The 27,135-nt window shown below is 37.7% G+C and overlaps 1 protein-coding gene and 1 pseudogene across 1 annotated transcript in view; both read left to right on the top strand.

Annotated features, from left to right (window-relative positions):
- The window catches only part of LOC139945792 (lysine-specific demethylase 4A-like), a 73,455-nt gene that overhangs the window by 3,966 nt on the left and 42,354 nt on the right, over nt 1–27,135 (top strand). Inside the window, exons 2-8 of the mRNA XM_071943218.1 lie at nt 8,787–8,929; nt 9,452–9,627; nt 11,347–11,525; nt 21,792–21,921; nt 22,619–22,668; nt 23,472–23,575; nt 25,737–25,874. Of these exons, the coding sequence (XP_071799319.1) occupies nt 8,798–8,929; nt 9,452–9,627; nt 11,347–11,525; nt 21,792–21,921; nt 22,619–22,668; nt 23,472–23,575; nt 25,737–25,874 (909 nt within the window). The 5' untranslated portion in view covers nt 8,787–8,797. The remainder of the gene's footprint in view (nt 1–8,786; nt 8,930–9,451; nt 9,628–11,346; nt 11,526–21,791; nt 21,922–22,618; nt 22,669–23,471; nt 23,576–25,736; nt 25,875–27,135) is intronic.
- LOC139946196 (uncharacterized) lies at nt 14,813–21,285 on the top strand (annotated as a pseudogene).

Below are 27,135 nucleotides of genomic sequence, written 5' to 3'. Positions count from 1 at the left end.
GTTATATTTAACTTCCAAATTATATCTTGAATACCAGCCTGCTTAAAAATGCCATTGATAAAAAGCTTCCACTTACATGTAGCATCTTTTGAGTTATCAAGAAGACTCTTAATCCAAGTACATTTAAGACCCTTTTGAAAGGATTCTAAGTCAAGCATATTCAAACCACCATGCATGTAATCATTAATGACAATTTTCCATTTTACTCGGTCAGGCTTTCCATTCTAAATAAATTCAGCATGTATACAGAGACATTTTTACCTTGATAACATATAAAAAATTACGAAGTGTTGAGATCATTTAAAGGTCATTGTGGGGTACGGTGATCTTGACAATTCTGACTAAATAGTAAACGCCATATTCGTCTCAGGTTTTACTTAAAACACTGATGTATTATTATACTGTATAGTCAGTACTTTCCCGAGTTCTGTAAAAAAAATCACAGGCTTATTACTTGGGTGGGATTCAAACCCAAGACCTTTGCAATACTAGAGCAGTGTCATACCAACTAGACCACAGAGATTTCCTGGGTTGTAGCAAGAAGCAGTTCGAATCCTATTTTTTTCACAGAACTCGGGGAAAGTACTGTGCTAACACACGGTGGTGTCTTGGGTAAAACAAAAATGAATATTCTTTATCCCTGGTGCAAATTTTACATCTATTAAGCTACATAGTTAATACATTTGCAATAATGCAGTTATTGTAGCTCCCAATCCTCCCCATAGACCTTACGCCTGGCTGATTTTTCTCAATTGTCGAAGGGCATTGTGGGAAGGAAAGGGGTTCACAATTTCGCTCATCCCAAGCGCCTTTCCTTAACCAAAGGTGCTGGGATGGGCAAACGTATCGAGCACCCTTATTGGTCCAGAAAATGCTTCCTGGGCAAGAACCTGGGCCCAATTTCATAGCACTGCTTATTGGTAAACACATTTTCGTGCTTAATGTAGCAGAAAGAAAAAAAATTACGCATTTTGAAAAATACTCATTTTTGCAAATCAAGTCAAAGGTTAAATTTTTGCATATTTTTTCGGTGGTACGAGGAATTTTTCTGATTTTATGTTATCAAAAGTGGGCCATGTCAAGAGCTTCAAAATAAATGTTATCTCTGTAGACGTTGCTTTACTTTTGGAGATATGATTGTCCAAACATAGCAGGTCATGCTAATTAGTCAAAAATTGTTAAAGGGAAGGTACACGTTTGGTAATAACTCAAAACAAAAATTAACTTAAAATCTGACTTGGTAACGAGCATTGGAGAGCCAGCGTTCGACCTTAACGCTGGTCCGTTGGCCAAATGCCAGTAGAAATCACGGCGGACCACCTGAAACCCCTTGCCAACTGGTCCGGCTGACCAGTCAGTAATATCGGCAGTGGTACTACAGAACTATGACTATTCTTAAAACTATTTTCAGGCTCGAATAAAACGTAAAAACATTCACTTAAGGTTTGGATAAAACGTAAAAAAAATCACTCGAAGTGCCGCTGAACGCTGGCAAACTTCCCACGATCACGCATACACAGCGCAAAATCCCATCGTGCAACGCAAAGGCTTGTAGTCTTCACGTGTGGCAAAAAGTCAAAAAGTGTAAGAAATATTGAACGCTAGAGGGCGTTTCAGGATATTTGATAGCGTGGGAAAAGACGCCCTCTATTGGTGAAAGTACGCGATAGCTTACAAAATTAGCTTCAATCGCCTTGACAAAAGACCACAAAGCAAAACACATTCTGTCAGCAGCATGCATGGTCGTCAATGGACTAGATTTCCGTGTGGGAAAAAGAGTCTAGCGTGTTTTCGAAAGACGAGCGAGACGGTGAGGCTTCATTCAACAAAAGTTACCAAGTCAGGATACTCTGGAATGCTCTGGATGAGCAAAAAGGAGTAGTTAATTGTGTTTAGTTAATTGTGTTTAGTTGTTACTTGGGGCTTTTTTTTTTTGCGGGTGATTGGTGGACGGGACGATCTAGTTTATTGGGTTGTATGAATAAAAAGTAGTATTTACTGACAAGTACTAGCAAAAAGTAAAAGCATAAACTTCCAAGTAGAAGCATTCAGTAAAAGCATCTTCTAAATTCCGTATGAATAAACCTATTCTTTTACTGCAAAGTATTTACTTAATGCTTTGGAGTAAATACTTCTGATATACCATGGCTGAATGGCTCTTAACAAAAGGTTTCCTTTATATTACAACTCCCATTCACGTCTACGTACGCGCTCACACACACAGCCAAAGCAGCATTTGATTTAACAGAAACATAGAAATCTTCAAGTCAGCCATGAGGTTTTTCATTCTGACAACATTTTGATGAAGACGACTCATCTGGACACACAGAATAAAAACGTTTTTGTTAAGCTTTTGAAACTTGGAGTGGAGCATGACAGCGCTGTATAGAGAACATGAGAGCTGGATATGAGCATAGCTATTTAACTTAAACTTAAAAGTTTGAATAACACGAACAACACTCTATTGAAATGCATTTAATTGTTTAAAAAATTACTTCTTCTGATTTTATGAACAATACGCCTTAATGATCGAGGCATTCATTTCTGAGTTGAAAAAATTCTTTATATCTTTTTAAAAAGCTTACTGTAATGATACAAAACGTTTTCTTTTACAAACGGTTTTATTTTATCCTCAGCATATATATTTAACAAGTTTGATTAAAAGCAGTTTGAGTTTGTGTGTATTGTTTCTGTTGTGAAACACTGTGTATGTGTCTATTTAATATTTCAGTGATGTCTTTCCTTTGGACTAAAACATTTATCCTGTGAGGAACATTCATAAACACTGTCATTTCTTCGGACGAGCCTTTTACTTCTGTGCCCAAGGTAGCTCTGGAGCTACCTTGAAAAATCACTAGTATTTACTTGCATTTTGTAGTATATTCTCCGTTTTATTCATATGGAAGTAAGTAAGTGCTAAAATTAAAAGAATTTACTTTTTGGTAAAAGTAGATACTTTTAGCATTTTAGTAAATACTTTTAAGTAACAGTTTTTACTTCCTTTTATTCATATGGATGGTAGTAAATACTTGAAATTTTCAAGTAAAAGTAAGTACTACTTTTTATTCATACGACCCATTGTTCCGTGGTTTTATTGGTCACATATAATGCGCGGTTGTTTGGTTTTTTTTGCGGGTTGATTTCAAGAAACACTTGGGTTCTAGAAGGCAATCATGTGTTAAACAAAGGCGCAGTTGTTTTTGCTGCTTTTAAAAACGTTTTTTAAATGAATTTTTTTTTACAAAACAGACGCCGGCACCGACCATTCCATACACATAATTGAAAAAAAATACCGTAAAACTCATACGCTTCTTCATGGATGTTGCAACTATTTTGATGTCTACTTTTTGTTGGGGGTTTTTCTGGACGAAAGTGGGAAGATTTTGGGAACTTCGGTACGATGTATTATGTTTATGAATATTTATTAAAACTAAAATAATAAGCAATGTTTATACATGATAAAATAATAAGCAATGTTTATACATGATAAAATAACTTGAGCGATCGCACGTAACCCTCCCCCACCGTAGATTTGAAGGCAATACATAAAAAGTTAATGATATTTTAACAGTCGGTTTTAAAGTGTGTTTCTTACTAGGAATACTTTGATGTCGAGTGCTCACAATAAACCGTGGACTAAAAAAAGTACCTAAAGATCATATTAAATTTAGCAGTCGGTTTTAAAGTGTTTTTTGGGGTGTTTTTTATAGTAAAAACACTATTTTTTTTGTTCATAAAAAAGTTCTTCTTACTTAGGAATACTTTTATGTCGAGTGCTTACAATAAACCGTGGACTAAAAAGAAAACTACTTAAATAAAGATCATTTTGCTCTGACAAATAATTTGACCTGTTTTTAAATTAATTTTAATAACATTATTGTTATTTCATTTTTAAAGGAAATACTCTCAAATTAATGAGCCCCCTTACGAACACAATAACTTGGTACACATAAATAAAACATGGCTTCTCTAGTGCAGTTAAGTTGACGTTGCAATTCATGTTGTTGAATTTTGAAAAATAGCGACGATCGGAAATCGTGCAGTTGGTATACAACAGTATACTATTAGTTTAAAAAAATAAAATAAAAAATTGACGGACCAGTCAAAAACCTGGCGGACCAGTGAAAAATTTAGCCAACTGGTCCTGCTGGCCAGTTGAAAAAAAAGTTAAGGGCAACCCCTGAGAGCTGTGGATAGTATAAAACATAGTCAGAAATAGCTCCCTCTGAAGTAGCATAGATTTTAAGAAAGAGGTAATTTTTCACTAAAATAATAAAAGACTTCTAGCCAGAAGTCTTTTATTTCTATCTGAAAGCACACAAATTCGTCCGACAAGGCTGTTTTTTCTCTCATCATTAACTCGCAACTTCGATGACCAATTTAGCTCAAATTTTCACAGGTTTGTTATTTTATGTTTATGTTGGGACACACCAAGTGAGAAGACTGGTCTTTGACAATTACCAAAAGTGTACCTTCCCTTTAAGCCGTATCTCCCAAAATAATGATCCGCGTAACATAACATTTGGGATTTGGGGGCTTATCAGCACACCGAATTTCATTTAAATCCGTGAGGGTCAGATCCAAAGGCGTGTTGAATTGACATGGAATGACCCCTGTTCCTCATTTGGAACACTACTGTTTGTACTGAATGTTGTTTTATATCGTTGCGGTACCCGCTGCCAAAACACAGGATTCGCACTGCCTATAGCTACCAGGCAGCCTTGGTAGTCCAGGCAGCCTTGGTAGTCCAGGCAACCTCGGTAGTCTAGTTGATAAGACACTGGGCCGAATTCATAAAAAGTAGTAATTGCTTTTTCTAGGCTTTTGCTTACATCTTCATACATCAAAATAAGCAGCTGCTAGCAAGCAAAAGCTTGTTTTTTGCAAGCAAATGCCACCTTATTTAGCAATTGCCTAAATACGCATACATAACCACAACCTTTAGCTTGTGTTACTCAGCAATTGCTTGGTGTGTTGCAAGATCCTTCTGGGTAGCTTGACCTCTTGCTTGTTCGTGAATTTACAGTTTACAGAGAGGATTTGAGAGAAGATTTCATCGGCCTAAGGTGAACACACCAAGAATTAATTGAGAACAAAATATCCAATCCCCTGTATTTTAAATTAATTCGTTTAATCGCCTTCTTTTTTGAGTGCCTGTTGCCACGTTCATACTACGCAGCCATAACTTTTTCTTATTTTTGCTCTATGTGACGGAAACCGTTTTTTTAAAACAATGCACGTAATGATAAAAAAAATCATCAAACGTTGAGACCTGTTGCTTCATTTGAAGTGATAAGACTTAAAAATATATAAACTAAATACTTTGACAACTAATGTGGCTGATTTCTTTGCATTTTTGGGTCAACCACCACCACACCCCCCCCCCCCCCACACACACACACACACACACACACACACGCACACACACACACAGAATTATAAGGGTTATGTTTGGACACTTTTCCAAAAGACATTGAAAACAGGAAAGGAATCTCAACAAAGTTTAATATTCATTTATGAAAAAATGGGCAGATCTCCGGCATCCGTGTTTTTGTTTAAAGAATGGTATATGTACACAAACATGTTATTTGAAATCCCATGGTGATTTATAGTTACTCAACTTGTTAAGTGATGCGACTGCTTTTTATTTCTGTGGAATACAGATTTTACTGAATATGTTGGATGGGACTTAAATATCCAGTAAGATAGAATGGCAAAACCAACAATACTTGATCAAATCATTTCTAATGAATTCAACTTTGTACTACTACTTTCATGTTGGCAACCTTCTTCAACATTTTTTTTGTAATCCATGTTTTCCCGGTGTTTGTATTAGTTGTTGCTTGGCACCCTGAAGTGCCTTCTATTTCCCTGCTACTCGGTACCGTAATTTTCGGATTATAAACCGCGGTTTATATGTTGATTTTGACATTTTTTTGAACTCCTGCGGTTTATTCTCCGGGCGGCTTGTAAGCCGACGTATAAATATTTAAGAGAAAAAACGGCATTTTTAAAAAGAAAGATCGTTTGTAAAATATTCTAAATAATGTGTTTTTTTTTCTTAAACGAGAACAAAAACCTGCCTGTGTGATGACAAAAACCTGTTGAAAATCCCACCACAATTGTATTCCATGTTTCCTTTGTAAAACCATGTAAAACGTTTATCAACCGCCCTCAGCTAGCTAGCTCCCCCTCTCAGCGCAACTCGGGTTAGACTAGACTGGTGCCCGTCTATTTATCCTAGCGATCTCTACATGCTGACGTCAGACATTCAAGCTATACTCGTGTCTCAGCGAAATAGACTCGTCCCCTGTCTATTTTTCCCACGATCTTTATATACTGACGTCAGACATCCAGGCTACACTCGTGTCAGCCAGCGGTTTCTTCAGCTCAACCACGCACACCGCAACAGCAGAATGGTGAATGGACGTACGCAAAGAACTATGCCGCTCCGGGGGATCAAACAAAACGTTTTCAACCTGCCCTGATTGTTGAGTCCAGTAACATTGGGAATTTTATTTCCAGGTGGCGCAAATGCGAGGGCGTAGCGCAACCCGTCGGCGAACATCGCTCAATACGGTGCCACCAACATCTGTTGTGCAATCTCGAGATTGAGCAGCGCAATTAACAGATTGCTAGCTTTACGAACTCGCATGTGTGTACATGTGCTTAATGTGCACGCTGCATGATACATTACTACATACACACACGCTACGTCCGTCCGCCCGTCCGTCGTTGCAATAATCTGTTGTGTGGATCCTCGTTGTGGGACTACAATAAAAGGGAGGGAGAAACACCGGCCAACCACCCTACTTTAATTCCCTTATTGAAAGACCCATTTCAACCTTATTTCCCGTCTACTCCGATGTTTAATAAAAGTGAATCCCCTGTCCTTGTGATTACGCAAACAATAAGGTAGCGCATTTTGTTTCATTACTACCGCTATACGATAAAGGTGAGGGAAAAACTTTAGCCGTCCACATTGTTATTTCTTTTATAATTATTTTATAAAGGAATTTTGCATGTTTAAAAAATGTTCCTATATACATTGTAAACAGAAACAACAGTCATATACAATACTCTCGTTTGTGTTGTGGTAGCCCTGAAAAGGACCGTTTGGTTTTGGTTTTGTCTATTTTCTATTTAAACAAATAATAAACGTATTTTCAGTTGTAACTTTCATCCATAATTATCCAACACAAACAATTATGTGGTCCCGCAAAGGGGGTGCTGCCAGCTTACAAAAAGAATGCTATCCTATAATAGATCATTTCAATTACAAGCACGGCCCCTAAGTGTTCACGCATGCGGTGATTGGCCGTTTGATGATTGGCCGTTGTTGATTGCCCGGTGATAGTTCCATTCATAAAATATTGGCTAGACTTCGGACGGATCGAGTAGAGCGGCTGCCCATTGTACAACGGGGAGCTTGAACGTCTGACCCACGCTTTGAGGCTCGGGGCCCAGTCTAATCAAACGTGAACAACTTTTGTCAACAGAGGGCGATGCGATGCAGGGCAAAGTTCAACTATTTCTCGGTGTGCGTTGTCGACCGATCTTTGATTCACGGAGAGTTTGTTGCCAATGAAGTTAACAAAACATGGCCAACACAACCGATCATCAAATCTCAAATTCTTGAAAAGGGTTGTTGATGGACAAAAAATATAACTCAGGACTGATAGTGTGAGATAAAAAAAATCACCCGTAACGCGGCAGGTTTGCGTACTTCACTTCCGTGTTTTGAGGTTAGTTTTTTCATGTTTTTTTTATTTTGATCGTGGTTTATACGCCGCGCGGCATATCTGCCGACATCTAAATATTTTTTTGTATATTTTGAGGAAGTGCGGTTTATACGCCGCGCGGTTTATAATCCGAAAATTACGGTAGTTGAAATTTGTCTTATAGCACAGGATGATTTTGGACCAAAGTGCACTCTCTTGTATCACATTTGACAAACTTTTGATCACAACTCTATAGATGCAGCCTTTACAAAACTGCTTCACTTAAGCTCCTCATTAACGCATGCTTCATCGCACGTGAATAGCGCTTTATTCAGAGATGCCAAGTCCAGAGGCCATTTATGGGTGAGATTTTTCAAAGCTCACCACCAATTTTAGCTGAACCTGCTGGGAGAGCAAAAGCGTGCGCAATCTGCAAATTTGCCCCCTGTTTGTACAGCAGCTCAACCTGATGATTCTGATAAACTGCGTGCAATCTGAAGATTGTGCAAACATTGTAGATTGCTTTTTTTGTACACACAAGCACGATTTGGCAATGCATAGTCGTTAATTTTTATTTTTTTCCCGGTCTGGCCCCAATGCGTGAGAAAATGGTTGCTGTGCGTGTGAGCGTGAGACAGAGCCCAAATGCGTGAGTCTCACGCCTAATGCGTGAGACTTGGTAGGTCTGTTTATTAAGAACCTCCAAGCAATTGCTGGGCTAGCTTGAGAAAAAGCAATTAGTCAAAGCAAAAGGTTTTTTATACATTTTTAATCATTTGCCTTGCTTCAGCTCCTGCTGATGAACTTTTGCTTTTGCTCGGTGCCTGTTCTAATGAGCAATTGCTAGTTCTTATGAATTTGACCCACTGCTCTTGAATTGCAAGGGTCGTGGGTACGAATCCCAACCGAGTTATTATGCCTGTGATATTTTTTCACAGGACTTGGGAAAGTACTGAGTACAGTGCTAACACGCACCGGTGTATGGGAAAAATCCAAAACTAGTATTCTTTATCCCCAATGCAAATTAAAAATCTATTATATGAATGTGATTTGTGTTTGTTTCAGAATCAGCCATCATGAGTCCCCCTAATCATTCCTCATCACCAAAGATAATGGTGTTCAGACCAACCTTGGAGGAGATGAAGGATTTTCCGGCTTACGTCACTCATATGGAGTCAATGGGAGCACACAAGGCTGGCATTGCTAAGGTCAGGGTTGTAGCTAGACTAATTTTAGTGGGGGGCAAATACTGTGTAAATCAACTTTATTGGAAGTCCACCAAGGGCAAGCCACTTTATAGGTTGAATCGTAAACTTGGGTGTGATCCCTGGCTACAAAAGTACCAGGCAGTTAATAACAGTTGAATTTTTTCTATCTCGATGACTGGCACCTCTGAACAAAGTTATTGACAATAGGAGATCGCCAACCTAGAAAGCTCAATTGGTAGAGCGCCGGCACGTTGGTTCAAATCCTGCTTTAGTCAATTTTTTGGGTTCAACCCCAAATTATAAGACTAACATTTACGTTTTTATTTGTAGAGATCATCCCACCAAAGGACTTTGTGGCCGCTTATGACTATGACGACATAGATAGGAAGACGATTCCAGCACCCATTCAACAAGAAGTTATGGGGCATAGAGCGCCGGCACGTCAGTTTGAATCGCGCTCTAGTCAATTTTTCTTCGATCAACCCAAAATTATAAGACTAATATTTAAGTTTTTATTTATAGATCATCCCACCAAAGGACTTTGTGGCCGCTTATGACTATGACGACATAGATAGCAAGACGATTCCAGCACCCATTCAACAAGAAGTTATGGGTCATCAGGGACTGTATACCCAGTACAACATACAGAAGAAGCCTCTTTCTTACCAGGAGTTCAAGAAACTGGCAAACAGTAGCAGGTATTCACAATATGAATCAATATATATTTGGTTTGTGGTAGCTCTGTGTGTATCTACTTGCCAGGTAGAGTTTGTTCTTTAGAGAAATGTCTTTCTTTATTCTACTACCGCAAAGAAGATTTATGTTCGGCAGACTTCTCATTTAAAAAAAAAAGAATTGTCCTGCTTTTTAACCCGGGTGGAAGGTATAGGAAATTGGCTGGGACTACTACTTTAGCTTATGGGATCATAATTAACTGCACTATCGCAAAGTCAGTTCTTGAATTAGTCTCAACGTTTCGACTAGCTTGCTGTAGTCATCGTCAGGAGAATCAACTTTAGATAAGATTTGCACCACCCTTTGAGGAAAGTTATTCGTTCCTTACTTCAGGAAAATGCACAGAGGCCTCTGATGCTGCTTAAGTACAGGTGATGCGGATTTGATGATGTCATTATACATTTTAAAAAAAGTGCCCCCAGTGACAAGTTTTAAAAAGGCAAAACTTGTATAATGATAGAAAATAAACTAAGATAAACAAAGATTATCATACTACATGTATGTTATCAATAAGGAAATAAAAGGGTAGCGACGAGTTCTTAAATGGTTGGTTAAAACCAGTAGGGTCGTGGACCCTGCAATGTTTTAAACCGCACTTTAAGAACAATTCACTACTCTACTTCTCGTTCATAAATGCCATTTTGGTTAAAAGGCGTAATAAAGTAGGACACTCTGTAAAAACATATGTTTTCCAGCGTCCTTGAGCTCTGTACAGGTGTTGCATTTTTATGACTGAGACAGTTTTCGGATATGCAAACCCCCTCCCCACGTGACGTGCTTGCCACCAATAGGAGTAGTGAAACTGTCTGGGGTATTTATGAATGTATCTTAATTACACATTACCACCTGATAAATACACAGACACAAGGATTTGTTGTTGTAGTGAACTCTGCCAGGAGTTAATTTATTCCATACTCTGAATTCAGTGGTAAAGCGCCAATTAATAATAAGGGATTTCCCTTTATTTAATTCCATCCAGTGATATCCACTCATAGAGAAGTATACCAATTCCAATTATAAATACACTTTGCGACCAATCCAAAAGGTTCCCACTTCTCAGCGATTTGCTAAAGAAGGTACCAGATCATTTACAATTATTATGTAAATGCACTCATTGACTGGAGAAATTCCGGGTCAATGACGTTCCCACTTCCAGCGAGTTGCCAAGAAGGTACCAATTTAATTTACTTCTTTATTATCCAATCACATCATTTTATTACCACCATATTTGTATATATCAATTCACATAAATCAATTTACCACTTTCCTCACAAGCTTCCATGCCTATTGGCTTATTTTTTACAGGAAAAACCTAAACTTACCGCTTTAATTTAGTGAAGTGTAAGTTGTAAGATTATTAGTCAACTCCATATCCCATCGACGTAATACCCTGACCCTTCCATTAAACCCCAGGGAGGGAGGGAGGGAGGGAATTTTGCGAAACTACATCTACCTTAACTCCTTGGTGGCAGAATATTCAATGACGGTTCCCAGAAAGACAAGCACCCTTACCCCGAGATGCCTTGCTTTAGTTGGTTGAAGAGAACAATGGAAACACGTCTGAATGCACCCTGACAATCACACTTGCTTAGCCCCAACTGTAACATGACTATGTATATTTCTCGGTGTTAAATCTGTTAACTGCGTTACGCAATCAACCCTATTATGTTCCTTTTTTGCAGATATGCGACACCTCCACACTTTGATTATGATGATCTGGAGAGGAAGTACTGGAAGAACATTACCTACAACCCACCAATCTATGGTGCTGATATATCTGGCTCACTGTATAGCAAAGGCTGTAACATATGGAACGTCAATAAACTCAACACACTGCTTGATGTCATTGAAGAGGAGCAAGGTAAACAAGGCAATTTCTTGTTTTAAAGGATTTGGGTACTCACAATGTTTTATATTATAACACCCCTTACAAAAATTGTGCCTTTTTCATTGATTTAGAGTGCGTCACACGATATGTCTTAGTTGTACTAGACGGCGGCCGTGTGATAGTGCATCGTTTGCAGTGTGATAGTGCATCGTTTGCCGTGTGATAGTCCGGTGACTATCACCTGGCGTTTTATTGCCAATGCAGCAACAAAAGAGTCTTGATTTTCATCGGTAACCACCTGTATAATGCTGGATGATTCATTGCTACTGCGAGATACCAGGGCAAATCTTGCTGCTGCAATCATATTGCACACGCTGTGAAAAACTTCGGCCGTAGCAGTCAATAAAATAAAAGCTGGATTTTCATTGGTAACCACTAGTGTAATAATGGATGGTTCATTGCTAACGCGAGATGCCAGGGAAGATCTTGCTGTTCCGTGTTTTTTTTATATTGCTCATGCATGTGTGTGCACGTGCATACACCTAGTCGCAGCAAGCAGTTAACACAAAATAGAATCTTGATTTTCATTGGTAAACACCTGTGTCATGTTAGATGGTTCATTGCCAATGAGGGATACCAGGTAAAATCTTGCTTTTGCATTCAATAATATTGATCACCCAACTAGTTTTGCTTGTAAGTTGCGGGTGTTTTTTTTTCTTCTGAAAATGCATAATGCGCTTATAAACTCGGTGGATCAGTATCTTTTCTAAAGATTTCTCCATTAATTGAACCATGCAAACCTCCCAATCCCACCATTGTCTGGAATTAACAACCTTGCTTGCTGACTCGTGACTCCCGGTTTCGGATTAGTATTGCTAGCGTAGCGACCACTTGCACCTCTATTGTATGTCTTAAAAGCCACAAATAACGACCTGACAGGCTGTACGGGTATTTCCTTTGTTGGTTTTTGAATTGTACTCGTTATAAAAGGGTTTTTAACAATGTTTGGCTCGTAATGGGTAGCCCAAACTTGCCTCGTTATAACTGTGTTCTCGCTACTACCGTGCTCGTATAATCAATATTTTAATGCATTGAAACACGCGTGGGGCAGTTGGGGACCGGCAAAAAACCTTGTAGTAACCGGAACCTCGTAACATGCGAGCTCGTAATAACGGGAGTCGACTGTAATATGTTAAGGGAACCTTTCTACTATCATTATCTTCAAACTGTGCAAATTTAATGTTAATCTGTCTTGTTAAATCGTTGTGTTAAATCTTTGAAAAAAGTACATAGACCCTTTAAAGGCACTGATGCCGATTTTACGAAACGCTAGGATTAGTCCCATCTCAAATTAGGCAGGTGACCCGTCCTAACTTATGATTGGTTCAATACGTCCTGACGTCTATGTATACGGAATTCAACTCATTTTGAATTTAAATTTCAAAACTTGGACCTTCAAGGAACATTACAGAATTGGTTTTGCTAACAAAACAGTTTCTGGCAATTATAAGCACTTTAAATGTATTGCACCATATAATATATACATAAACTGACAAACCTCAAGAAGTTTGAAATCGATTGACCATCTGTGTCACGAGAGAATAGTGAAAAATGGATTAAAAATTTTGCATTGCATTGATGCCAAAATAAAAATAAATAAAACGCTCACTGAGCGATAAACTCCAAATGCGCAGTTAGATTATACATTTCTCATCAAATATGACATGGGTCTTTCCACGAAGTTGAGCAACACCTGTTGTTATTCCATATTTCATAAAACAAACCTCCAATTCACAATGATGTTCAATTATTGAAGTATTTTCCTTCCCACAAAAGAAAGATCATATATGTAGGTGTATTTAAATATTTTTTAAATGAAACTGAGTTCACACATTTTGGGGAAAAAATGTGTTATTTTGTGGTTTCTGACGACAAAAAGTGTAATAAATTGTGACAAGAGTTTTGAAGTTTTATTACAGAAAAACTACTATCTTTTATAAATGATTAATTTTGTTTTTCCTATATAATCATACTGCTAAATCAACGATCTTTTTAATTAAAAAAAAAAAAATCCGAGATTAGAAAAGTTTATGAAGGGCGTGGCCCATTAAGTTTATAGTTCTGGACAGATCACATGGTTTCCACCAGAAACGTACCTGTTACGTCCGTAACGGGAGATAAAAATCAACCTCTATGAAACGACTTTTTAAAATGTTATTGTATCAATTCATCAACTTAAAGCTTGTGCATCTTACTGTGGATCGGAAATCTGCAGTTTAATTTCGAACATAAAGTTTGAATGGTTCTTGTTACTGAAAGCCTACTTGGCTTCTGCAAACTTCTTGTTACGTCCGACCCTTCCGGTGTTCGCTAAATAATAACAAAAAGTCCCCTAAACAAAAATTGAGTATTCCATAACCCCTGGCGATCTTCTGGGAAATCCCGTTGCTCACATACACATCCAACATTGTTATTTGTGAAAATAAACGTCTGTAATGATTGGCTTCCAGACGATACGTCCGAAACGATTGTTACGTCCCATGTGGTTTTAAAATAGAAAAATATTTGATAACATTTCATATTTGTTATTGTCTGTCATCAATTATGTAAACGAACATAAACACATTATTATAAAGATTAGTCGATGTTTTAATCGTATGTTTTCATGTCAAAATCATTTCTCAATTAATCTACTGGTCAACATGCTGACGGCTTCCAAGTTACGTCCCCAGAGCCAAAGCTATGAGACCGCACCATTATCTTTTAAGGGGTGCATTATGGGAGTTAACCGAACGAAATTGCAATATTAATTTGAAGAGTTATACATTTGAAGAGTTAAATGTTCACACATTAAGCAGCCTTTATCCGTTTATGTTTGTCATATTTTTCGGCGGTTTATTAGTACAAAAATCCAATATAATTGTTTTAGCGATTCATAAAAGTACCATTGTATAAATCGTTTCGACTGTGGAGTGTCGTGTTCTTCGTCTCGATACAAGGACGGTCACGCGCGTACAGAAAGCAGGCACCACACTACGAAAACACATGGAAAACACACACAGTTCCGAGTGTTGATTTTCGAGGGAAAGATTTCGAAAACGCTTTTTCGTCGTCAGGTCGTCTGCACTTGGTGGAAGGGCTGTTGCATGATGCTGCAAACCCCAAGTTAATCTACTAATACGTAGCCGAAATACACCAGGTAACACACGTTTCTTGACTTTTGTTAGTTTTTGTTTGTGTTCTTGTTAACGATGGGCTGGAATTTAGTTTGATTTACTGGATGGACCCAACAATGCATTTTTTCACATTTTAGATTGACCATGGAATGGATGGAGGTAGAATTAGACCAACATGATTCATCATGACCAATGTACACACAAAACACACAGAACTGCTCTAATTATATAAACGCACTTGGGGTACGCAGGAAATGTTTCCGATTAATATGGTGGTACGACTGTGTCACATAAAGAAATTTTCGGCTAAAATCTGAACCGATGTCGAAACAACAACAAACAAATTTCCGGGGAATTCTGTTGTGCGTCGATCCTCATGGAGCTTATTCTTGGATTTGCACAATCTTCAGATTGCGCACAATTTGCTAAGGAGCTGCTTGATCATCAGAGCGCAGTCGGCAGATTGTGCAAAATCCAATAATGCGCTCCACGAGGATCGAAACACAACAGAAATTTGTTTGTTGTTGTTTCGACATCGGTTCAGATTTTAGCTGAAAATTTCTTTATGTGACACAGTCGTACCAGCATCTCCTACGTACCTCAGGTGAGCCTAAAGTAGATGTATTTTATAGAGGTCTTTTAATTTATGGTCTTTTAATTTATGGATTTTTGAGCTATTCTTTTTCACTCTATGTTTTTTTCCTTTTTTTTCCTTTTAAATCATTCAATCACAATCATCATTATTTTAATTGATTACCAGTTTTTTTTAATAATTATTTAAAGTGTATTGTTTTTTGTTGATGTAATGCGCTATATAAGAATGAAATATTATTATTATTGTTGTTATTGTTATTGTTATTGTTCATTGTTATTGTTATTAGCTGTTCCGACGTAGTGGTCGGAACAGCTATTGAAATCGTCAAGATTTTTATTTGTTATTATTATTATTATTATTATTATTATTATTATTATTATTATTATTATTATTTGTATCCGTCAAAAGCCCATAGGTTTAACCAGGGCATTTTGTTATAGCCAAAAATCATACTTGGCTTAGTATAAAAGAGTCAGACCCTATATCATATTAAAGCTTAGGTCTTGAAGTTTCAGTTAAATGTAATTTGCATAAATTAAATAATTAATTAACTAAGTTATAACGACATGAATATTTAATTAGCCAATCTTTAGACTGCCATATGTCACAAACTATTCGTCCGATCGCAATTTTTTTTTCAATTTTGTACTTTGTGGGTACTGTATAACTATTCCATGGCCTTAAAATCCGGACGACGTCACCATGACGTCATGTATTGCACGTTTTGTGTCTGTGCACAAACACAATGGCTCTTCAAATGTCAACATTTAAATGGTCAAAAACTAAATAACTTCAGAAACATTTATCTTTTTGTGTTCTAAATTTGATATTTTGTGTCAAAAAATATACTGATTCTAAAAATAATGGTTTCCGTCCATTAAAACCAATCAAGGGACGTCTATCATTAACGAATAAATTAAAATCTTGCCGTCATGGGTACAACGTACTGCTGGATGTAGTCACTAAACTGGGTGCAGTCGCTTTCATGTGGCTGTACACTTTCTCTATGGGTGGGTGCAATACAGTGTGGACCTGTTTGCATTGAGGACTTACTTGAGGGGAGTCTACCACGCTGTCCTGATGTTAGACCATTGTATTCTTTTTTTTTCTAACCGTGTTCTGGACATACTCCATTGGATTTGTACACAACCAATAGGCATACATTGGAATCCTACGATGGTTCAGTGTATTCGTTAAAACGAATGTACGTTCTAATAGGTTTTTTTGTAAAAGACATTGGATTGGGGTAAGTTACACACCATCGTGTACCTTATGAAATTTGTTAGTACGAAAAACACAATTTTAAAACTGTGACGTCATCACGTGATAATTTATGATAATTAGAAGCTTTAATGAGTTTTTCTTTGCAGCACTATATCTCAAGAAGTGAACGGCCGAATTCAAAGTTTTTTTCAGTAATATACTCCTTAGGCATGATAGATTTGCATTGGGTAACCGTGACCCCGATTTGACCTCTACTTCCGGGTTAACCGGAAGTGGGACCATATCTCAAGAGTTACACAACCGATTTACTTTTTTTCTTCAGTTAAAGACTGCTTAGGCATTAAATTTTGTTGAGGAAAATTCGTGACCCCATTTTGACCTCTTCTTCTGGGTAAACCGGAAGTGGGACCATATCTCAAGAACTACGCAACCTATTTTCAAACTTTTTTCAGTTGTAGACTACTTAGACATTAAATATTAACTTTGAAAACCATGACCCCCATGTTGACCTTTTCTTCCGGGTCAACCGGAAGTGGGACCATATCTTAAGAACTACACAACCGATTTTCAATCTTTTTCGGTTTTAGACTCTTTAGGCATTCAAAATCGAACTTGATTTACCGTGACCCAGTACAGGTGTATTGACCTTTACTTCCCGGAAGTTGGATCATATCTCAAGAACTACACCATAGACTAGAGTTGTGAATCTTGTACTTTTTGTAGGGCATTTAATTTGTAAATTGTATAGTAATAGTTAAAGTTAGTGGTACACCCATACAGTAATTGATAAGCTGTACTCTTTACATTATTGGTCCTACTAGCGCCCCAGGCAAATTTGCTATGATTTTCCGAACGCCCAGTTCCGAAACATGTGAGCATTCACTTTGACCCCAAATACGCCAAATAATGTCAAAATGTAAAAAATGCGTTGTAAAAAACTCGGACTGGGGGAGAAAAGTAGTACAGTCAGACAGTGGACGTATAAAAACTGTTGATAAGTTTCTACATTTATTGTTTTCTTTATTTGTAACAGCAAGATGCCTCCACCACTGAGGTTACGCATTTCGCCTCGCCAGCAAAACAAATCTGTCTCACTGCCAAGGGTCCCACCTTCAAAATCTGCAATGAAAAGTTACAAGTTCAGGGAACGTTTAAAAAATAACCCTGATATGTACCACCAATTTTGCCAAAAAGATGCCCTTAAATCAAGACTCTACAGGGCCAATCTAAATGAAGATCAAAGGGTTCATTTTAACAATCAGAGCAAACTAAGGATGAGGAAAAAAAGGCAGAAGGACAAGGAAAGAAAACTAAGATCCCAAGAATCATCAACAAATGCACCAAGGGGGAAAAGGTCTATAACTACAAGAGCAGATGATAAAAGATTAGAAGAGAAGAGAGCAAAGGCAATTAGAGGAAAGACAAAAACAATTAGAAGAAGAAGCTGAGTTACAAATCGGACAAAATTTTGAAGATGAGAGGACCCATGCAGCCAAGCGAAAGTCCAGATCAAGAGCCTTAAAAGGCCTACCAAAGTCTCCAACAAAATTTGCTGGTACAATTGTTGACATTCTAGAAAAGGCAAGCCCCAAAAAGAAGGCAGCACTGAAAAGCTTGGGTTTTGAAGGTGGAGACAATAAAATGCAGAAAGTTATTTCCAGCTCTCTCACCGATCAGCTACGGTCAATGAAAACCAGTAGGATGAAAGAAGATTCCGTGAAGAAACGTCTCCTCATACAGTCCCTGGCAGTGATGAAGAAATACAAGGTTTCAGCGTAAGGTCTGCAGGCATTTCAATGTTTCATCGAGAACCTTAACCCTCTCCACAACAAGAAAAGCAAGTAAAGGAGCAGTCAGTGAAACAACCAAGAACCATGTGATCAAGTTCTATGAACAATGTGCGGTTGTACTACCAGACAAGAAACTGATATCAAAGAAAACACTGAAGAAAACCGGGTTTCTACAAAGACCCATTGCATTACTCTTCGAAGATTTTAAGGAGATGCATCCTTCCCTGAAAATCGGTTTAAAGAAATTCTTTGCCCTGCAACCCAAGCACATAAAACCTGTTGGTGCTATCAAATTTCGTGGATGTTTGTGCGAATACTGTTCCAACATTGAGCTTAAAGTTGCTGCTTTGAATAAAATTTGTAATGTTCACCAGCTGAAATCACCATTCCAAGGAGTCTATGGGGTTTCCCGTCAAACCATGTGTGCAAAAGAGAACAACAAAAAGTACAACAAAAGAGAATGCATTGAAAGAAAATGTACCAAGTGTGGAGTCAACAACTTAGATTTACATCTAGAAAATGTAATCCAAAATCATGAAAGCAAAGTAATTTCATGGCGTATGTGGAAAAAAATCTCCATAGAAGTAAATGGTAAGGATACTGTCAAGCAGGAACTTGTTAAAGAGTCAGGAACTGTCTCAGAATGCCTCATAGAATTGGAAAAGGAGGTAATGTCCATCAGTCAGCACCTTTTTAATGCATCTTGGCAAAACCGTCAATTTTCAAACCTCATTGAAGGAGAAGTCCCATGTGGAACTGTGGTGATGGTGCAAGACTTTGCAGAGAATTTCATGTGCATCTGTCAAGATGAAATTCAGTCCGCCCACTGGAACCATTCCAGCGCCACCATTCATCCCATTGTTTGTTATTATAACTGCCCTCACTGCAATGTCAGCACTATGGAAGAGTTGTTAGTTTTCATCACGCCCGACAAAAAACACGATTATCATGCGGTTCATCATTTCACATCTCTAGCCGTAAAGCACCTGGCTTCCAAATTGGGGCCCCTACAACAGATTTTAAGATTTTCGGACGGTGCCTCCTGTCAATACAAGAGTAAGGGGCCCTTTCTTGATGTAGCAATGTCCAAGGCAACGTTTGGAATACCAATCATCTACCATTTTTTGGGATCACGTCATGGTAAGGGTCCAAGTGATGGCGAATCAGCTGTTGTCAAGCGCCAGGCATCTCAAGCCGTGATTGGGGGAGAGTTTATCATCAATAATGCTAAGGATCTTTTTAACTTCTCCAAACTGATCTCCAAGCAGCCTGTGAATGGCAAATGCCTCCATTTCCAGCGCTCTGTGTTTTATGTGGAGGAAATCGACCATCTTCGAGGACACGATAAAGTCGATTTGAAGACACTAAAAGGAACTAGGAAGCTGCATTCCATCAAGGGCACACCAGACGGAGCTGTAATGACAAGAAACTTGTCATGTTTTTGTCACTCTTGCCTTGTCTCTGCTGAAAGTGGGTGTGTGAATGAAGACTATGTGGACAAAATGCAGAAGTCTGTCATTTTCACCAGACCACCGAAAGGTAGGACCTAAAACTTATATATAAAAATCACAAAAATGTTTTCAGCCAATGTTTTATTAAATTCATTTCATATGTATCACAAATTAATTGTTCCAATTAAAAGACTGTTCGATTAAAACAATAGAAAAATGCACAATTAACATACAACTGACTAATGAGCCATGCTTTTTTTCCCTTGATGCAGTTCTGGAGTACAACCTCCCAACCGACTCAACACCGACTGCTTCCAGCATCTCATCCAGTGTTGCAATCCACATTGCATCTAGCAATGCAGTCGGCAACGCATCCAGCAGTGCACCCACCATCAGATTGGGCAACGCATCCAGCAACCCATCCGACACCGTATCCGACACGGCATCCAGCATCGCAATAAATGATTTTATGGCAGTGCAGGTCTCCTGTGTGGAACTTATAAACTGCATACGATTAGATTTGGATGTACATGTAATGGGAAACGGTTTCCTGTTACATCCACACCTTCTTCATAAACTGACGCTGTACTTGCATTTGTTAATGTTCCCATAAAAAGTGTGTTTCTAATTATACATGTACAGTGTAGTAGGGTGCTTAGTCTAACAAATCATTGCCTTTATACTACACATGGTTTTGTTTTACATCCACACCCTGTGAATTCCTTAACGATAATAACATAGGTGTGTTGTGTTGGCAGATATTTTGCACAGAATCACTGATATACATACTATATCTAAAAAAAAAATGTTTCCCAGTTTATAATTCCTCTCGTGTTGAAGGGAAAAGTTTTTGGTAGTTGATGTTTAGCTGGTAAAACTGAAAACTATACATGATGTATGATGTGGTATGGATGTAATGGGAAACAGTTTCCTGTTACATCCACAACCTCTTCATTAACTCATGCTATACTTGCGTCAGTTAAAAAACTAATTAATTTTCTGGTAATTTCTATCTTAATATGGATCGACTGTATGTGAAAATTAATAAATGAAATTATCAAACACAGAAGTGTTAATGTTTATGATGTATAAAAACTTTGTTTTTAGTTTGGTTGGAACAAGACAAGAAAATACTTTGATTGTAAACGACAACAAAATGTTTTGGGCAATGGGAGTCTCAAATTCTTTTTTTTAATATTTTTTATGAAAGGTTCACCCGTTTTGGGCAATGGGAGTCTCAAATTCTTTTTTTTAATATTTTTTATGAAAGGTTCACCCTACCTCAATTACTGCATAACCTTTCGATGATGAAATAAATTTTCTATATGTTCTGATAGCTTCAACTAAAATAAAAATAGTTTTCAATGTTACATCCAGAACCTTCTAGTCTTCACTATATTCGGTGCCTAATTATTGTTTGCTGTCAATGTTATCATTTCCATTTTTTTTTATGTGAAGTATAAACAATCAGCTATCCAAATGTGAGTCTTTCTTCAAAATCAAAGAAACTTGAATTTTTGGCCTGTATGTCACACTTTGTTCCTCAACTTCATGGAAAGACCCACATTTCAGACAGGAATATTTCAAGGGTTGTTTTCTACTATCATCATCAGATCATCATTAGATCGTGTAAGTTTTGTTTCAATCTGTGATCTTCACGATTTTTTTTTCTTACCAATTCTGTTACGTTCCTTAAAAAGATTTGGGTACTTTTTCAAAATGTCCATAGATTTACATTAAACTTACAGGGTTTGAAGATAATGATCGTGGAAAGCTTCCCTTCAAATATTACTTACTGAAGTGCTGTAGTTTTTGAGAAATGAATAAAACAATGTCATAGAAATATGTTTGTAAATGATTAAAACAATTGTCATGACATTGTTTTACTCATTTCCCCAAAACCACAGCAACTCAGCACGTAATATTTTCAGGTATCTTCAAACTGTGTAAGTTTAGTGTAAATCTGTGGACATTGTGTTTTTTGTCCTACAAAAGTAACATAGACCCAAATTTAGCCCAGACTGTTTGCATGTGCCTTATGTGATAATGATTTGTACTTGAAGGTGTGAAGATAGAAGGAGTCAATACAGCTTACCTTTACTTTGGGATGTGGAAGACAACGTTTGCATGGCACACGGAAGACATGGATCTCTACAGCATTAATTACCTGCATTTTGGAGCACCCAAATCATGGTGAGTTGATTCATTTTCCAATCTGCAAGTTGTTTAATGTGAATGAAAAAAAACACCCTTGTCGCACAGGTCTGCTTTCAGATGCCTTGAATTCGAGATCGCAGCTAAGGTCTCTTATTCAATTAAATATTTTTTTGAGAAATTACTTCTTTCTTAAAAACTACGTTACTTCAGAGGGAGCCGTTTCTCACAATGTTGTATACTAACAAGAGCTCTCCATTGCTCATTACCAAGTAAGTTTTCAAGCTAACATTTATTTTGAGTAATTACCAATAGTGTCCAGTGCCTTTGTTAGTCTAGATCTTGATGAGTTCTTGGAAGTACGTAGAAAGGACAAGCTATTTTCTGTTGTTGTAAACCATACACGCCTCATCCAATAGTCCGATGTCCCTTTCCTTGTTATTTGAATTATGGTCTCCTACTTCCATGATAGACCTTTATCATAGTGCAGCCATCATGAATTTCTTTCATTGATATCAATGTTACCAAACCGAGGCTGGAAGAACAAAATAGTCTGGTTCCTATTTGCAAAATGATTATTAGCATTCATAATTATTATTCAATATGAGGAACATTACCAAGATGGAGGCAGCATGATCAAGGTCTATTTTGATTGATCTTGTGTATTGACATTTACATGATGGTCCTCAGTCATTATTTTAATTGATCTTGATTTTGTGATTTGTTCCTCTTTCAGGTATGGAATCCCTCCAGAGCATGCAAAGAGGCTGGAAAGACTAGCTTCTGGTAAATAGCAATTTTATATCAAGTATGATTTGAGGCATTGCATGGTGAGGTATCAATATATATTTGTGTTCGGTAACACCATGTGTGTATCTACTTGCCAAGTAGAGATGGTCTTTAGAGAACTGTCTTGCTATACCCTACTACCGATAATCTACTTCGCCGTAGTAGAATATATAGAAAGACAGTTCTCTAAAGAACAAACTCTACCTGGCAAGTAGATGCACAGGTGGTGTTACTGCAAACCAAATATATGTATAGGAATTTTATAATGTATAATTTTACATAGTTCATAGCCAAATGTTGCTTTCTAACATCAGCCTGGAATAGACTCAAATTAGTGCAAACTTATTACTGCAAACCTAATGAGCCCTGTATAATATTTGGATGCCTTTATGGCAGGAGATGATAGGGGTGTCTAGGAAATTTAAAAAGTAGCTCAAATTGTTGACAATGTTAGAAAATCTTTTGAATTTTCTGTAAATGGTTGAAACCCTGTCACATCCGTAGGCTCCTCTTGTGTGGGTTCAAATTGCATGCAAAGCTCAATGGTTGTGTATATGCACGTGTGCATTGCCTACCTGTATTTGATTTTGAGTAAATTTGTGCCCTCATAAGCTTGCATGGCACACACATGTTTAAACACTCCTCACTTTGTTTATATCGGACGTTTACAAAAAGCCACATGATTTCCTCTTATCTTAACCAAACAGAATGGATAAACTTTTCGGTTTTTGTTTATATATTGTATGTAATAATGTTTCAAAATCTTGTCAGTAACAAGTTAATTTTGTTTCTTATTTCAGGATTTTTTCCACAGAGTTTTCAGATTTGTCCCAATTTTCTTCGACACAAAATGACTCTCATATCACCACAGATCCTCAAGAAATACTCCATTCCATACGATAAGGTTTGTCTTTGGCTTAATAAATATTCAATTTGAAGGCACTGGACACTATTGGTAATTGTCAAAGACCAGTCTTCTCACTTAGTGTATCCCGACATATGCACAAAAAAAGAAACCTGTGAAAACTTGAGCTCAATTAGTATGGGGCGCCGTCTGTCAATTAATTGTTTGGCACTTTTAAGGCATGTTTTTACCATGGTTTATAGCAATTAGATGTAAACCATAGAAAGTCAGCCAAATCCTTTTTATGGTTTACATACCAGTAGTATTTGATGTGTGTAAGTTTATGGTTTACAAACCATGAACATGCAACAAACACTTGTAAATCATGGTTCATAAACCATGGAAACTTTACGCATCTTTAAAACATGGTTTATAAACCAGAAAAATGAAGCATCAAATTCATGGTGTACAAATCATGGTTTATAAACCATGAAAATTGGGTCATCTTAAAAACATGGTTTATAAACCATAAAAATTGAAGCATGAAAATCATGGTTTATAAACCATAAAAATAGGAGCACGAAAATCATGGTTTAAAAATTATGGTTTATAAACCATAAAAATTGAGGCATTTAAAAAACATGGTTTACAAATCATGGTTTATAAACCATGAAAATCGTAGCATGAAAAACGTGGTTTACAAATCATGGTTTATACACCATGAAAGTTGAGGCATCTTGAAAACATGGTTTATAAACCATGAAAATTGAAACGTGAAACTCATGGTTTATAAACCATGAAATCGGAGGCATTGTAAAAACATGGTATGTAAACCATGATTTTCATGCTTCAATTTTTATGGTTTATAAACCATGTTTTTAAGATGACCCAATTTTCATGGTTTATAAACCATGATTTGTAAACCATGAATTTGATGCTTAATTTTTTCTGGTTTATAAACCATGTTTTAAAGATGCGTAAAGTTTCCATGGTTTATGAACCATGATTTACAAATGTTTGTTGCATGTTCATGGTTTGTAAACCATAAACTTACACACATCAAATACTACTGGTATGTAAACCATAAAAAGGATTTGGCAACACTTTCTATGGTTTACATCTAATTGCTATAAACCATGGTAAAAACATGCCTTAAAAGTGCCAAACAATTAATTGACAGACGGCGCCCCATAAATTAGAAGTTGCAAGATAACAATGAAAGAAAAAACACTGTTGTCAAACAAACTTATGTGCTCTCAGATGCTTGATTTCAAGACCATCTAATTCTGAGGTTCCAAAATTAAATTTGTGGAATTGACTTCTTTCTCAGAAACAATGTTACTTCACAGGGAGCCGTTTCTCACAATGTTGTACACAGCTCGCCATTACTTATTACCAAGGAATGTTTTATGCTAATAATTATTTTGAGTAATAACCAATAGTGTCCAGTGCCTTTAATAAATATTCAATTTAATAGTAATAATATCAAAGTCTAATATTGCGCACGTATCTACCATCAATGTACGCAAGGCGCTTAGTGTATACATTTTATTGAAGTTATGAATTTTGAGACCCAATTATGTTTTCAGGCTATATTTTTTTTTTTTTTGGGGGGGGGGGGGGGGTGGTGATTCGACACGGAATGACCCCTATCTGTTAGTTGTGAACACTTCATTGCAAATCTCATACAATTTTGTGAAAGTGAAGTAGTAATCCCCGACCCCGCACCCACCCCCCCCCCCCCCCCCCCCCAAAAAAAAAGAAAAAAAGGATAAATTAATAAAATGATGATACAATAAATATTAAACAAAATAAATCAACATTCAAGCGACAAGTCGTTTATTAAATAAGTATCAAAAGAAATATCTAATTTGTAGCTAGAATGAACAACAGTGAGGGTTGTAATTAATGAATTAATTCATAAAAGCCCTCAATGCCAGGTACAAACTATTTATTTTGAAGCTGTATCTTTGTACCAGTTTTTTGATGGATGTAGCTTCTTTAAAGGCCTGGTCACACGGGCCTCGATAACGAACACGATAATGTTAAAAATGCACGCCCTCGATTGGTTGAATAAGTGTGGGCTTATTCTGCGTGGAGCAATTCAACCAATAGAATGCGCTCTCATTGCGCTGTTATCGTTATCGTTTTAGTTATCGCTGCAGTGTGACCCGACCTTTAATCAACACTTTCTTCTCTTGGGTGTGTTTGTATTTTTTAGATTACACAAGAAACAGGTGAATTCATGATTACATTTCCCTATGGATACCATGCTGGCTACAATCATGGTTTCAACTGTGCTGAGTCAACCAACTTTGCGTCCTTGCGTTGGATTGATTTTGGAAAGAGAGCAAAATGTGTAAGTATGAATTTCATTTTGTTGTCTAAGTATTTTGAGTATAAGGGAAATGTCTTTGATGAATTTTTAATGTCTTTGGGTTCAATCTGAATTCATAATTTGATATAAGAATACGCCTGACTTAAAATAGGTGTTGCCATCAGCCTTGTGCGTTGGTTAGACATGGGTGTCTAGTGAATACGCCTGACTTAAAACAGGTGTTGCCATCAGCCTTGTGCGTTGGTTAGACCTGGGTGTCTAGTGAATACCCCTGACTTAAAATGGCGGTTGCCATCAGCCTTGTGCGTTGGTTAGACCTGGGTGTCTAGTGAATAAGCCTGACTTAAAACAGGTGTTGCCATCAGCCTTGTGCATTGGTTAGACCTGGGTGTCTAGTGAATACCCCTGACTTAAAATGGCGGTTGCCATCAGCCTTGTGCATTGGTTAGACCTGGGTGTCAGGTGAATACGCCTGACTTAAAATAGGTGTTGCCATCAGCCTTGTGCGTTGGTTAGACCTGGGTGTCAGGTGAATACGCCTGACTTAAAATAGGTGTTGCCATCAGCCTTGTGCATTGGTTAGACCTGGGTGTCTAGTGAATACCCCTGACTTAAAATGGCGGTTGCCATCAGCCTTGTGCATTGGTTAGACCTGGGTGTCAGGTGAATACGCCTGACTTAAAATAGGTGTTGCCATCAGCCTTGTGCGTTGGTTAGACCTGGGTGTCAGGTGAATACGCCTGACTTAAAATAGGTGTTGCCATCAGCCTTGTGCGTTGGTTAGACCTGGGTGTCGGGTGAATACGCCTGACTTAAAATGGGTGTTGCCATCAGCCTTGTGGATTGGTTAGACCTGGGTGTCAGGTGAATACGCCTGACTTAAAATAGGTGTTGCCATCAGCCTTGTGCGTTGGTTAGACCTGGGTGTCTAGTGAATACGCCTGACTTAAAATAGGTGTTGCCATCAGCCTTGTGCGTTGGTTAGACCTGGGTGTCTAGTGAATACGCCTGACTTAAAATAGGTGTTGCCATCAGCCTTGTGCATTGGTTAGACCTGGGTGTCTAGTGAATACGCCTGACTTAAAATAGGTGTTGCCATCAGCCTTGTGCGTTGATTAGACCTGGGTGTCTAGTGAATACGCCTGACTTAAAATAGGTGTTGCCATCAGCCTTGTGCGTTGGTTAGACCTGGGTGTCTAGTGAATACGCCTGACTTAAAATAGGTGTTGCCATCAGCCTCGGCGTTTGTTAGACATGGGTGTCTAGTGAATACGCCCGACTT

The sequence above is a fragment of the Asterias amurensis genome, chromosome 13 (genome assembly GCF_032118995.1).
Source record: "Asterias amurensis chromosome 13, ASM3211899v1".
Classification (NCBI taxonomy): Eukaryota; Metazoa; Echinodermata; class Asteroidea; order Forcipulatida; family Asteriidae; genus Asterias; species Asterias amurensis.
The sequence above is the reverse complement of the archived record's forward strand: the minus strand, read 5'-3'. Positions and strand labels throughout refer to the sequence as shown.